The 15311-nt window shown below is 47.3% G+C and overlaps 1 protein-coding gene across 3 annotated transcripts in view; it reads right to left on the bottom strand.

Moving 5' to 3' along the window:
- The window catches only part of PCYT2 (phosphate cytidylyltransferase 2, ethanolamine), a 92183-nt gene that overhangs the window by 68980 nt on the left and 7892 nt on the right, over nucleotides 1-15311 (bottom strand). The window contains exons 1-2 of one of the 3 annotated variants that reach the window (XM_063961216.1): nucleotides 8817-9048; nucleotides 45-133 (exon numbers count right to left, since the gene is read on the bottom strand). In XM_063961216.1, the coding sequence (XP_063817286.1) occupies nucleotides 45-133; nucleotides 8817-8980 (253 nt within the window). In that variant the 5' untranslated portion in view covers nucleotides 8981-9048. Of the gene's footprint in view, nucleotides 1-44; nucleotides 134-8480; nucleotides 8501-8816; nucleotides 9049-15311 lie in introns of those variants that run through there. The other 2 variants (XM_063961218.1, XM_063961217.1) reach the window with 2 other exon arrangements.

Raw genomic sequence — 15311 nt, forward strand, 5'->3', positions numbered from 1 at the left:
AGCACAACCGCTTCAATTCTATGCAGCTAAGGCACACCACTTACCATCTGTGTGTACTCCAACAATCAGGTAATCTCCCATGGCCCGTGCCTGGCGGAGCTGGTTGGAATGTCCATAATGCACCATGTCATAGCTGTACAACAAAACAGGAAATCTCATTCATCTGCTCACACAAATCCCCAGCTAATCTAGTTCAACAAAGACAAGGCAGCTACAGGAAGGGGAGAAGAGTACAGTATAGTACATCTCTCTCTGGTGCTAAACCTCATCAGTAAGCACAATACTGCTTTAGTGACCAAGTAGCTTTATGCCACACTCCGGCTCAGTATTAATGCATTAAATTATAATGCTGCACATTGCAATATACCAAGCTGGGTTACACACAATGCATAACATTTTATATATTTAGCTTCTGAAATGGAAAAGGTATTCAGGGAGAAAAAACAACACAAGCCAAAGAAAAGTAATTGTACCTAGTGGGGGGAAATCAAATAGCATCCAGGAACGTCACAAAACAAGGTTTCTCTAGTTCAGGCATGTCCAAACTGCGGCCCTCCAGCTGTTGTGAAACTACATATACCAGCATGCCTTGACACAGTTTTGGGGTCAGAGAATGCAAAAGCTGTGCCAGGGCATGCTGGGATGTCTAGTTTCTCAACAGCTGGAGGGCCGCAGTTTGGACAGGCCTGCTCTAGTTGTTACAGGCTAGGGGTGCTTTTTTGGATTACAAAGAAATAACCCTTTTCTAAAAATATTTGAAATGTGGGCGTAACAAACTTAAGTACTCAAAACATCCCTGTTTGCAAGAAGTTTTTTTTACAGTATAATACTACTCTGTGGGCCTTATTCAGGTTTGTTAGCAAACCAAAAAAAGTTGGCCAAAACCATGTGCACTGCAGGGGGGGGCAGACATACCATGTGCAGAGAGAGTTAGATTTGGGTGGGGTGTGTTGAAACTGAAATCTAAATTGCAGTGTAAAAATAAAGCAGCCAGTATTTACCCTGCACAGAAACAAAATAAACCACCCAAATCTAACTCACCTCTGCACATGTTCTATCTGCCCCACCTGCACTGCACATGGTTTTGGCCAATTGCTAACTTTTTTAGTTTGCTAATAAACCTGAATAACCCCCTGTATCTTGTAACATTTCCCTTGCATCCTATTTTGTATATATGTACGTGCAGGGAGCAGAACTGCCAGAGACTATGGAGTTAGTTGCCGCTGGGCTCCAGCCCTGAAGGAGGCACATGTCCTTCACTGTTTCCCAGCCAGCTTCCAATCCAGCTCACCAGTGGCGCTGGCGCTAAGCAGGAGACTTCGTCTGATGCCTGCAGCAGCTGCGGGTCTTATTAGCTGCCTCTAGCTGAACGCTTCTTCACTGCTTCTGAGTCCTGGCTTGCATGTTGTGTGCTATCAGCCAGCTCCGCTTCCTCCTGGCTATGCTGCTCTAAAATGAACTACTGTCCTCTTGAGTCCCAGCAAGGCAGGCAGAAGCTCCGCCTCCCAGAGGAGGAGGGGGCAGCTGCATGAAGAGCAGTAAGAGGGTCTCTAGGGCCATGTGTCCAGGGGCCCCCTCCTTCAAGGTAGGGATAGCCATCGGTGGGTTATCCATCGATGGTACAATAGATCGATAACCTTGATGGTGTAAAACCATCTGTAAGTGAACCATCGATGGTTTTAACCATGAATGGTCATCCCTGCATTATAGAACAATTAAATGTGGGCCAATCAGAGCCCGGGGGCATGGCTCTATGGGAGTCGGGGCGATGCTAAGCTCCATGGCCCTCGTTCCGAGTTGTTCGCTCGTTATTTTCCTTCGCATCGGTGCGATTTTCCGCTAACTGCGCATGCGCAATGTTCGCACTGCGGCTGCGCCAAGTAAATTTGCTAAGAAGTTTGGTATTTTACTCAAATTACTCACGGCATTACGAGGTTTTTTCTTCGTTCTGGTGATCGTAGTGTGATTGACAGGAAGTGGGTGTTTCTGGGCGGAAACCGGCCGTTTTATGGGTGTGTGTGAAAAAACGCTGCCGTTTCTGGGAAAAACGCGGGAGTGGCTGGAGAAACGGGGGAGTGTCTGGGCGAACGCTGGGTGTGTTTGGGACGTCAAACCAGGAACGAAATTGACTGAACTGATCGCACTGGAAGAGTAAGTGTCGAGCTACTCAGAAACTGCAAAGAAAAATCTTTTCGCAATATTGCGAATACTTCGTTCGCAATTCTGCTAAGCTAAGATTCACTCCCAGAGGGCGGCGGCTTAGCGTGTGCACTGCTGCGAAAAGCGGCTAGCGAGCGAACAACTCGGAATGAGGGCCCATGTCCTGACATTTTGAGGAGAAGAAAAAAATATTCAGTAGCACTGAACCATCGATGGTGGGAAGCCATCTGGTTCTCCCCCATCAATGGTGAAAGTATTCAACATCGGCCATAGACCTTCGATGATTTTGAATCATCGATGGTTGATGGCCAACCCTACTTCAAGGGGCCATCCACAATGACCAGAAAATTTGAGGTGATAGAGGTGGCAGTGTCCCTACATGGGGTAGGGTTACCCAGCACAGTGTACTGCCCTGATTCCTGCAGTGTAACATGGCAGATAGGAGGGATGACGCTGCTAGTGCTACAAATCTGTAAGGTATGAGGGGCATTACATTATATTGTGTCTGTGCAACTATGTACTGTATGAGTATGTGCATATATGTGTCTCGGTCTATACTGTGTCTATGTATATGCATCTGAGTAACTGCATGTGTGTGTTTTTGTAACATATACATAGCCTAAACTCCTGGATGCAGAGTGGATGAATTTGTGGGCAGGTAGTTCTGTATTTGGCTATGATGCTCTCTGTATAATATGAGGGTCACTGTGACACTTCATTTTATTGCAGTTACTGCACACTCTGCATTATATGACTTGTACTGCAACATTCTCTGTATTATATGGCAATCACTGCAATGCTCTCTGTATTGTCTGGTGATCCTTGCATTGTTATTTGTATGTCACTAAAATGCTCTCTGTTTTGTCGGTCAATCACAAAAATGCTTTCAGTGGTGATTGGCAGTCACTAAAATGCTCACAGTATTGTCTGGCGGTTATTAAATTACTCTCAGTATTGTCTGGCAGTCAGAAAATAACTTTCAATATTGTCTGGTGGTCACAAAATTGCTTTTAATATTGACTGCCAGTCATTAAAATGGTCTCTATATTCTCTGGCAGTCACTAAAATGCTCTGTATTGTCTGGCGCTCGCAAGGATCTGCATCCATGGTTGAAAGAGAGCGATAACGAGTTTTATGGTAAGAACTTACCTTTGTTAAAACTCTTTCTGCGAGGTACACTGGGCTCCACAAGGATAGACATTGGGGTGTAGAGTAGGATCTTGATCCGAAGCACCAACAGGCTCAAAAGCTTTGACCTTCTTCCCAAGATGCATAGCGCCGCCTCCTATATCACCCCGCCTCCGTGCACAGGAGCTCAGTTTTGTTAACCAGCCCAATGCAGTAGCAAGTAAAAGAGACGACCACTGCCAGTTGCCACAAACACCACACTCTCGCGACAGGAGAAGTGTCAGCGGCTAATGCCATACCAACCCAAAGAAGCTAAGTGCGTCAGGGTGGGCGCCTTGTGGAGCCCAGTGTACCTCGCAGAAAGAGTTTTAACAAAGGTAAGTTCTTACCATAAAACTCGTTTTCTGCTGCGGGGTACACTGGGCTCCACAAGGCTAGACATTGGGGATGTCCTAAAGCAGTTCCTTATGGGAGGGGACGCACAGTAGCGGGCACAAGAACCCGGCGTCCAAAGGAAGCATCCTGGGAAGCGGCGGTATCGAAGGCATAGAACCTAATGAACGTGTTCACTGAGGACCACGTAGCCGCTATGCACAATTGTTCAAGGGTTGCACCACGGCGGGCCGCCCAAGAAGGTCCAACAGACCGAGTAGAATGGGCCTTAATGTGAGCAGGAGCTGACAGACCAGCCCTCACATAAGCATGTGCAATCACCACTCTAATCCATCTGGCCAAAGTCTGCTTGTGAGCAGGCCAGCCCCATTCTCTTTGGGAGACAAATCAGGAGAGACAAAGGCCAGAACCACAATCTCCTGATTAATGTGGAACGAAGAAACCACCTTAGGTAAATAACCGGGACGAGTCCTAAGAACTACCCGGTCACGGTGAAAAATCAGATATGGGGAACTACAAGATCCGACATTCTTCTAGCCGAGGCAATAGCCAGCAAGAACACCACCTTAAAGGAAAGCCACTTAAGGTCAGCTAAACTAAGGGGTTCAAATGGAGGTTCCTGCAACGCCTCCAAAACCACCGACAAGTCCCAAGGAGCCACAGGCAGGACATAGGGAGGTTGGATACGCAACACACCCTGAGTGAAAGTATGAACATCAGGCAAAGTCGCAATCTTTCTCTGAAACCACACCGACAAGGCAGAATTATGAACCTTGAGGGAGGCCAAACGCAGGCCTAACTCTAGGCCTTGCTGCAGAAAAGCCAAAAGCTTGGCTGTACTAAACTTAGAAGCGTCATAATTGTTAGATGCGTACCACACAAAGTAGGAATGCCAGACCCTATGGTAAATCTGAGCAGAAGCCGGTTTCCGGGCCCACAACATAGTTTTAATGACCTCTTCAGAAAAACCCTTACCCCTCAAGACGGAAGCTTCAAGAGCCACGCCGTCAAAGACAGTCGGGCTAGGTCCTGGTAGACACAGGGGCCCTGAACGAGGAGGTCTGGGCGTTGTGGAAGTAGAATTGGACGCTCTGACGACAGGCCCTGCAGGTCTGAGAACGAGTGCCATCTGGGCCACGCCGGAGCTATGAGAAGCAGATTTCCTTTTTCTTGCTTGAACTTCCGAATTACCCTGGGCAGGAGTAACACCGGAGGGAACATGTACGGCAGCCGAAATCTCCACGGCACCGCTAGCGCATCCACGAATGCTGCTTGAGGATCCCTTGTCCTTGCTCCGAAGACCGGAACCTTGTGATTGTGTCGAGATACCATCAGATCCACATCTGGAAGACCCCACTTTCACTCGAGGAGTTAAAAACACTTCTGGATGGAGGCCCCACTCGCCGGCATGCACGTCCTGACGACCGAGAAAGTCCGCTTCCCAATTCAGGACTCCCGGAATGAATATTGCCGAAATGGCCGGTAGATGGCGTTCCGCCCAACGTAGAATCCGTGAGATTTCCTTCATTGCCAAACGGCTTTGAGTGCCGCCTTGATGATTTATGTAAGCCACTTATGTTGCGTTGTCCGACTGTAATTGAACAGGACGGTTCTGAATTAAATGCTGGGCCAAGTTCAACACATTGAAGACCGCCCGCCATTCCAGAATGTTGATCGAGAGGAGAGATTCCTCCTTGGTCCACCGACTCTGAAGAAAGTGCTGCTCCAGCACCGCGCCCCAACCTCTTAGACTGGCATCTGTCGTCAACAGGACCCAGTTGGATATCCAGAAGGGACGACCCCTGCACAATTGTTGGTCCCGGAGCTACCAAAGCAGCGACAGACGGACCTCCGGAGTCAATAAGATCATGTGAGATCTGATCCGGTGAGGCAGGCCGTCCCACTTGGCTAGAATCAGCCTCTGGAGGGGGCGAGAATGGAATTGAGCATACTCCACCATGTCGAATGCTGATACCATGAGGCCCAGCACCTGCATTGTCGAATGTATCGACACTTGCGGACGAGAAAGGAAGCAACGAATCCTGTCCTGAAGCTTCAGGACTTTCTCCTGAGACAAGAACAACCTCTGGTTGTGAGTGTCCAACAGCGCTCCCAGGTGCACCATGCTCTGAGCAGGGACCAGGGAGGATTTCTTCCAGTTGATGAGCCACCCGTGGGCTTGTAGAAACCGGACCGTCATATCCAGATGACGTAGGAGAAGATCTGGGGAATTTGCCAGGATTAACAAGTCGTCCAGATACGGTAGTATCCTGACCCATTGACGGCGGAGTACCACCGTCATCCCCGCCATAACTTTGGTGAAGACTCGCGGAGCTGTAGTTAAACCAAAAGGAAATGCCCGAAACTGGTAATGGATGTTGCCAATAGCAAACCTCAGGTATTGTTGATGTGACACTGCTATAGGAATATGCAGGTAAGCATCCTGTATGTCCAGGGAGACCATGTAGTCCCCAGGTTCCAAGGCCAGAACTATAGAGCGAAGGGTTTCCATACGGAATTGGAAATCTTCACAAACCTGTTCAATGCCTTGAGGTTGAGAATGGGCCGGGAGGATCCATTCGGTTTCGGGACTAGAAACAGCGGAGAATAGTACCCCCGGCCCCTCTGAGCAAGAGACCCCTGTACTACGACTCCTGTATCCAGGAGGGTCTGTACCACCGAGTGTAGAGTTTTTGCCTTTGTCTGGTCCAAAGGGACGTCTGTCTGGCAAAATCATTGAGGGGGTCGGTTTTTGAAGGCTATGGCGTAACCTCGAGTGACGACTTCCCGTACCCAGGCATCTGAAGTGGTCTTAAACCATTCCTGGGTATACCCTAGAAGCCGGCCCCCCACCCTGGGATCCCCCAGGGGGAGGCCCGCCCCGTCATGCGGCAGGCTTATCGGTCTTGGCAGCTGGCTGACGGGCAGGCCAGGCTCTTTTGGGCTTCGGCTTACCAGGTTTGGAAATGCGGGCCTGCTTACGGTACGCCTGACCTTTTGCTTTACCTGAAGGACGAAAGGGGCGAAAGGACGTACCTTTAGCCTTCGACACAGAAGGAGCGGTATTAGGCAGACAGGCAGTTTTGGCAGTAGCCAAGTCAGCCACTATCTTATTTAAGTCCTCCCCAAACAGAATATCTACCTTGAAAGGGAGTACCTCCAGGGTTTATCTAGAGTCCGGATCCACAGACCAGGATCTCAGCCACAATATCCGGCGAGCCAGGACTGACGTAGTAGAGGCCTTGGCTGCTAGGATACCGGCATCAGAAGCCGCCTCTTTAATATATCGAGAAGCTGTGACAATATATGACAAGCATTATCTAGCATGATCAGAGGAGATTTCAGCTTCTAACTACAATGCCCATGCTTCAATAGCCTCTGCAGCCCATGTAGCTGCAATAGTGGGCCTTTGTGTAGCACCCGTGTAAATCGCTTTCAGACAACCCTCCACACGTTTATCCGTAGGCTCTTTTAGAGACGTGACGGTAGTGACAGGTAGAGCTGAGGAAACCACCATCCTAGCCACATGTGAGTGAGTCCACTGGAGGAGGCGTTTCCCAATTCTTAGACAGCTCTGGCACGAGGGGATAGCGAGTCAGCATCTTCTTTTGAGGCACAAACTTCGTACCCGGGTTTTCCCAGGGTTCCTGACGTATATCCACTAGGTGGTCAGAGTGAGGTAAAACTTGTTTAACCACCTTCTGACGCTTGAACCTATCTGGTTTCTTAGGAGGGACGGATGGCTCGGGATCATCCGTAATCTGCAGAATTAACTTAATAGCCTCCAAAAGATCAGGAACATTCACATGTGAACTACCCTCCCCATCAGCCGTATCTGAGTCAGAACCTGTGGGGTCAGTATATGCGCCGTCTTCATCAGACGAGGTGTCAGTGACAGCAGTGGATTGTGAGGAGACAAGCGCTCGCTTAGAGGACCTCTTGGACCTAGGCGAGCGTTGGTCAGACTTTTTAGTAGTCAAGGACTGGTTCAACTTCTTTAATTGAGCAGATAAATCGTCCGCCCACGGCGGGTTAGCTGCAGGGACCACATACGGTTGTACCGGCACTGGGGGTCCCATAGGGGGTGTTAGTTTATGAACTAGCGTATGCAGAAGCATGGAAAAAGCGTCCCACGGTGGGTCAGTATGTGCCTCCGCTGCCACAGTCCCACTGGGGGGCAAGGAGCCCCCAGAACCAGAGCCCACAGCTGGTATATTCTCCTCATATGTGTCTGTGGCTTCAGCAACAACAACAGTGTGTTCCGCCCCAGAACCGTTACCCTCAGAAGCAGACATGACATAACTTGCAGTTTGAGGTAACACAGTACAATTATCAGCAGCACTATACCTCTAAACCCAAACCCCTGCGCAGTGTAGTCAGCACTAGCAGAGATAAAGGAAAGATATGGTGACTAAATCACAGAGAAAAATACGTAACACAGTATATCTTTGTGAAAATCCTATATTAGATAACACCTGACGCACCAAGCCCCCTCAGGTTATGGAATATAGGGATAGCAAGTTGAGTGAAAGACACGAGATGGACACCACTCAGCTATCAAATGCACACACAAATAGTCACAGTCTGTACAATGCAGAGGTTATTACTAACAATAATACTGCACTGGACTAGCTTACACAGCTATATAACAATAGATATAACAGTACACAGTAAGAACTGGATGTATATCACAGGGTAATTGTACTATAAAACCCTGACTAAGTGCACTCTTTCTTAACTATTACTGTCTAAAAAGGCAGGTAGAATACTTAAGTGTCATGTAAAGGCACAGCACTGACATCCAGGTGGCTTTACATAGGAGGATTTGCCCAAGCAGTCCCAGGAACAGTGAGCTGAGGAGTAATGGCGCCGCAGACACTGACAGGGAGTGAGAAAAGACAGATATGCAGCTCCAGGGCGGGAACACTTGCTAGAAATGGAGCCCTGGGGCTGGGGGAGGGGCTTCAGGTCTAAGCCTTATCCCCTCTGCTGGCAAAACCACCGAGTACTGTGGGCGATATAAAAACCGGTTTAGAGAGAAAACCTGACCTGCGCCCATGCCCTGGTGATCTAGTGGGATCGCCTGTACTGCCGGATCGCGATAAAGACCGGGTCCCGCAAGCGGACCCACTTACCATCTCCCGAAGTGCGGCCACGCGATCCTGGAGAGCCCCAGCCGTGTGTGTCTAACGTGAAGAAAACCGGAGCCTGCGCTGTAGGTACCCGGCAACCAGGGCTCGGGAGTGTACAGCGCCGCTGGGGGAGAGATGGAGCTGCAGCAGGCAATGTCTACTAACATCCAGCACAATCTGTGCCTCTGCTGCAGCCCTTATAGTCTTCTTTTTTCCTCAGAAAAAGCTTTTATAGAGCTGCTGTGAGCAGCTCTTCCTGTTACATGCTTGCACTGCAAGCACCAACTACAAACTGAGCTCCTGTGCACAGAGGCGGGGTGATATAGGAGGCGGCGCTATGCATCTTGGGAAGAAGGTCAAAGCTTTTGAGCCTGTTGGTGCTTCAGATCAAGATCCTACTCTACACCCCAATGTCTATCCTTGTGGAGCCCAGTGTACCCCGCAGCAGAAAACAGGTTATCTTGCCTTCAGGCGTCTGGAATGAAGTTACACCACTGCGTATGTGTGTGTCTCTTTGTATAAGTGAGGCCCAAGGAAAGAAAAAAAACCTTAATCTTGCATGTCGTCATTTATTTGTCCATCAATGACACTACAAAATTATGCCTGAATAAGATGAAGCATTTAACTTTACTGATGACACAATGGCGCTTCCTAACTCAAAACACAAACTGCAAATCCTAGTAGCAAATTATTGATCTGAGAAGCAAGATAAACTTAACTACAATAACTGAAGGATGCATATTCAAGTGCATACACTCGGTGAGATAGTGACTATCTCTGATTTTGATGCGATTTCCCTTGAACTCCCTCAGAAGCACAGATTTTGACTAAGTGACAATTTTGACTTTGTACTAGATAGTACACTTTATAGTCAAGATTGACTTTCCTGCACAGTCTATTTTTCCTTGCGATACCCATCCCGCAGGAGTGCACATCGGTATCGCAAGCTGCCTAACACAGTGTGATTTGCACTAACTTTCCTTGCGATTTTGACTAAATAGTCAAATTCGCAAGGCTAAATCTCACCGTGTGTACACACCTTTACAGGTGTCAGGGCTGCTTTGCTAAACTTGTTTATGCGGGTCATGAATAAGGACCAATACTAAATCATTCTACTCATGATAATTAGTGAAAGAATGAATTGGCACACACAAATCTCATGTACACTCCCACCCTCACCTCACATAACCCATAGCTAGAACATCCCCTCCCAGAGGCCAGGCCACTGCTTTCATCTTACAGCAGGAAATGTTATAGGCCCTACACACTTGGCGATATTCTGAAAGATATGAACGATCTCGTTCATAAATGAAAGAGAACTCGTTCATATCTTTCAGTGTGGAGACTCCAGCGATGAACGATGCGCGTCCCCGCGCTCGTTCATCGCTGGTCTCCCGTCGGCTGTGCATGCAGGCCAATATGGACGATCTCGTCCATATTTGCCTGCACTTCAATGCAGCCGGGTGACGGGGGGAGTGAAGAAACTTCACTCCCCCCGTCACCGGGTCGCTCGTCGGCCGTATCGGCCGTCGGGCACCTCGGCGGCACATCGCCAAGTGAGTAGGGCCCTTTAGGCACCAGGTTACACCTCTTCTCAAGGACAGCTCAGCTCCTAGTAATGACACTGGGCAATTCTTATCAGAAAAAACACACAGGTAACAACTGGAAGAAAACACTGATCGATTAACATGTAAACATCAGCAGACAGAATTCACAAAAGCCTAAAATTTGCCAGCTGTTACTTTTTATAACATTAAAAAGTTTCCAGCAGTTAAACGTATAAGCTGGAGGGGGAAAAAAACAACAACACGGATTCAGTATGATATCTCTGCTGTCGGGATTCCGGCGGTCAGGAGACCGACGGCGGGATCCTGACAGCTAGAATACGGGCGGCGAGACCAGTGTGTACCCTTTGCGGATTCGCCACGCTTCAGGCCTGGTGCCGACGTAGGGTTATATTATCCCTCGGGGTTGTGTCGTGGACCACCACCTGACCGGGAATTCCGGGCAGTGGTATTTCACTGGCTGTCGGGATTACGGTGTTGGTATCCTGACCTCCGGGATCCCAGCAGCTGGCAACTTGACTGCCTCCCAAAAAGACATATATAAAAATAGATAGTCCCAGGCACTGCTAGTTCTCCTACGCTCCTCAGCACTCCCCTCACACTGCACCATCACCCGTCTGTTTCTCCGAACAGTACTAGATTTTATTATATAAATATTATTTGCATTATATCTTTTTTCACTTTACTATTGTACTCTCTCCCTTTCTGTATGCGGCCTGTGCATCTCTATGTGCCTCTTTCTTCTATACTAATTATAGATTTGTGGCTGTGGATAATGCTGTGATTGGTAGATTATCAGGAGTGTCAGTGTTGGCATCATGAGGTGGTGTGTGCCGAGGAAGTGTGGGAAATACCAGAAGCATCTGGAAACTGTAGATTTGTGTTATATGTATGGGAGGAGTCAAAGTTCAGACCAGTGTGATGACATTTTTTAGGAGTCTTCAAAGATTATTATCCTTTATTTATATGGCCGCACAAGGGTTTCGCAGCGCCCAATTACAGAATACATAAACATATAATCAAATCAGGAAAACAGGAACTTACAGTTGAATACAATATAGGACAAGTATATGGTAAATAAACATACCTACCTCATCAAGTGACACTGGAATAAATATCATGTGGCAGAAAACTGCTGTATACATATATATGTTAATGAATGGGACAAGGAGTTCTAATGAAATTTGACGTTTTACACACACACACACACATATATATATATATATATATATATATATATACACACACACACACACACACACACACACACACACACACACCCCCCTGCAGTGTACATGGTTTTGCCCATCTGCTAACAAATGTGCTGCTACGAGCAGGTCTGAATTAGGCCCTATGTCCGGATATTTTGTATGAAACACTGAGCTGGATGGAATGAATGTTTTGCGAGAGTAATATTAGCATATTTTATCTGGCATGAGGATTCTTAAGGTCCGTACACATTAGACGATGTCGCTCTATAAGTGACGTCGTCTAATGTTTCCCCCTCCCGGGCCGGCCGGTCAGCGGCCGACTGTACACACTGAACGATATGACCACTCATATCGCTCAGGTCGTGGACGACAAGTCCAGATCCTGCACGCATGCACTGGCGACAGCGACGATCGTTGCCGACCCGCAGGGCCGCGCATCGGTCGTCTCTGGTGGCATACACACTTGCCGATAAAATGAGCGATATCGCTCAGGGAGGGGGAAAATGACCGACGTCGCTCATTCTATTGGCAAGTGTGTATGGGCCTTTAACCTAGCTGCTTCTCCCTCATTATGGTATGATTATGTACATGTTTTGAATTATTGATCAGATATACTGCAATGTTGCTTTATTTTCTATTATGCAGTAATATTGTAAATGTATATTTTGCTTTATTTTATGACATGTACACATGTTGCTATCTCTTGCTAGTAATTTTTGCATATTTAGTCCATTAACTACAATATCTGGAGTTCTGTGCAATACAGAGCTTGCTGTAAATCGATATTTAGTGATACATTTAAAAAACAAACAAAACAAAAAAAAAACATTAACAAGAGCAATTATGATGATTTGCTTTATTGCTGGATGGAGATGAGCACAACTCCCTCTCCCTCCCTAAATTGTATAACCCACCCAAAAAATCCATGGGGCAGATGTATTAACCTGGAGAAGGCATAAGGAAGTGATAAACCAGTGATATGTGCAAGGTGATAAAGGCGCCAGCCAATCAGCTTCAATATGTAAATTAACAGTTAGAATCTGATTGGCTGGTGCCTTTATCACCTTGCACATATCACTGGTTTATCACTTCCTTATGCCGTCTCCAGGTTAATACATCTGCCCCAATAAGAGGAAGCTCATTATCTGGAAGTAGAACAGGAACCCCTCCCCCACCCTATGTAGTGCTGCTCAGAAATACAGTGGATCCTGTACTGCATGTTATGTTCGTAATATAGAACAATTCAAACCAATAGGATAATTGTAGTAGCAGAAAAGAATATATAAGCTACTGTAGGATGGCAAGTATGTACAGATATGTTTTAAGGCCAGGACTGAAATATGAATGAAGTTTATTCTTTTGCTGTCAATTTTTAGCTTTTCTCCCTAAAGTTATAATACAGTGTCTAATTATATATATTACTTAGTGCGGGTGGCATTATGTACAGTATAAGGTTTTGATGCTTTCCCTCACCCACTGCACGGATTTCTTCATAGGTTACATAACATTCAATTGCAATGAGCAGGGCCGGCGCCACCACTAGGCAGCTGCCTATGGGCGGCAGCCACTAGAGGGCGGTCACGCTGCCGATGGATGCTTCCCTTCTTTTCCTTTTCCCTTGCAATATGTGGAGCGTTACCGCGGAGAGGAGAAGACAGTTGTTAGAAGCACTGTAACTATAGCCGTCAGGACGCTGCTTACTCTATGTGCATAGAGTATTAGAGCCTCTGCCCATGGGTTACAATCACAATGATAGCGCTGGCGGCTGATAACAGTTGGGCGGCCGCGGCATCTGTGCAGCGCTCGTAACCCATCGGCAGCGGCTCTATGCTCACCGCCGCGGCCACTGTATTCTCTCATCGCTGCGCTCCCCCTGGCTGTTTGGTGCAAGCAGAAGAAGGGGATGAGAAAGCAGACAGGGGAGCGGTGGGCAGCGGAGCGGGGAGTGTCAGAGTGCAGAGAAAAGTGGCGGAGGTTAGTACATCCCGCCCAGAGTAAGCAGCGTCCTGCCGGCTATTGTTACAGTGCTTCTACCTCCTCTCCACGAAAACGATCCACGTATTGCCGCCCCGCACCACAGACTCCCGCGATCTCACCCCACATGTTACACCCCCTCTCTACGATAACACCCCTCCCTTCCCCCCCCGCAATTGCATCATGAATATTATAGCCCCCCTCCTTCCTTCCCCCGCCCTACCCTTCATGATCGCGACACAGGCTGCAATCACTCACTGTGTATAACCTGCACCACCAGACACGGCAGGATTAAGGACCGGTAGCTCTTTGGGTAAGTGAGAGCTTCATTTAAGGGAGAGGGGGGAAATACTTAAGGGGTGGGATTATTAAATCTATACAGTAAAGGGCATGGCTGAAGGTGCATCCTTAAATATATAAGGGCTGGAGGTGCTGGGATGCTGGAAGGGGGAAAGATTACATTTATTTACAGGACAGCTCCCGTCGCCGACAGTCTGAGTGCCGGAGGTATAGAATATATATATATATATATATATATATATATATATACACATACACACATACATACACACACACACACACACACACACGGAAGATATTCAGCACTTAAGGCACTCAAATTAGATGCAGCGAGCCTGGTACCATCCAAAGCATCCACATGCGGTATATACAAACAGATAGGCGGCACTCACGGACTTTTCAAAGCCAAAGAACAGACGTGACTCTGCCCTTAGCGCTTAACGTTTCGGTTTATTTCAACCGTCATCAGAAGCAACCGAAACGTTAAGCACCAAGGGCAGAGTCACGTCTGTTCTTTGGCTTTGAAAAGTCCGTGAGTGCCGCCTATCTGTTTATATACACACACACACACTAGTTACCAGCCCGTCAAAATGACGGAACATCATAGCAGTAATATCAGTGGCTGTGCACGCCCGGACGTAGCAACACTTGAACTGCTCAGTCAGGCGCCATATAGTGTCTGCCAGCGCGCAAAACACTTGAATCCCCCCCCCCCCCCAAACAGGTGAGGAGCGGCATTAGCCTTTTATTATACTGTCTTTCATTTATTATATATATATATATATATATATATATATATATATATATATATATAGAACAAACAAGTCTGGCACTCCCCTCTGGACAGGCTGAGCAAGGCTCCTGTGCCGGTGCCCTCCTTGCAGACACAGCAGTCAGCATAAGTATAATGGAAGAACAATGGCGGCACTCTGGAGACTTTGTTCAAAGAGGTGAAAAAATCAGTGCAGTTTAATCAACGTTTCGGGGGTACTGGTCCCAGTCTTCAGGATACACTCACAAAGTGACTTTGTGAGTGTATCCTGAAGACGGGGGCCAGTACCCCCGAAACGTTGATTAAACTGCACTGATTTTTTCACCTCTTTGAACAAAGTCTCCAGAGTGCCGCCATTGTTCTTCCATTATATAATTGTATGTATATGTATATATATATATATATATATATATGTATATATATACACACACACAGTCTCAAGAAAGTCCGGCACTTAAAGAATATTGCAACTGCCTTTGTGCCTTTGTCAAGTAATCAGGTCTTTCATATAAGCAGATTTAATAGCCAAAACAGCAAAGCATGTATACATACATATCCAGGGTTGCAAGTTCTGGAGTGTATTTCATGTGTGGCATAAAGCAGTAGTAACATCAGCACAAGCATAATCACAATGCAGCATTTCGGGCCACAGTGGGACCCTTCGTCAGGCTTTGCA

This window comes from Pseudophryne corroboree, chromosome 3 (genome assembly GCF_028390025.1).
Source record: "Pseudophryne corroboree isolate aPseCor3 chromosome 3, aPseCor3.hap2, whole genome shotgun sequence".
NCBI lineage: Eukaryota > Metazoa > Chordata > Amphibia > Anura > Myobatrachidae > Pseudophryne > Pseudophryne corroboree.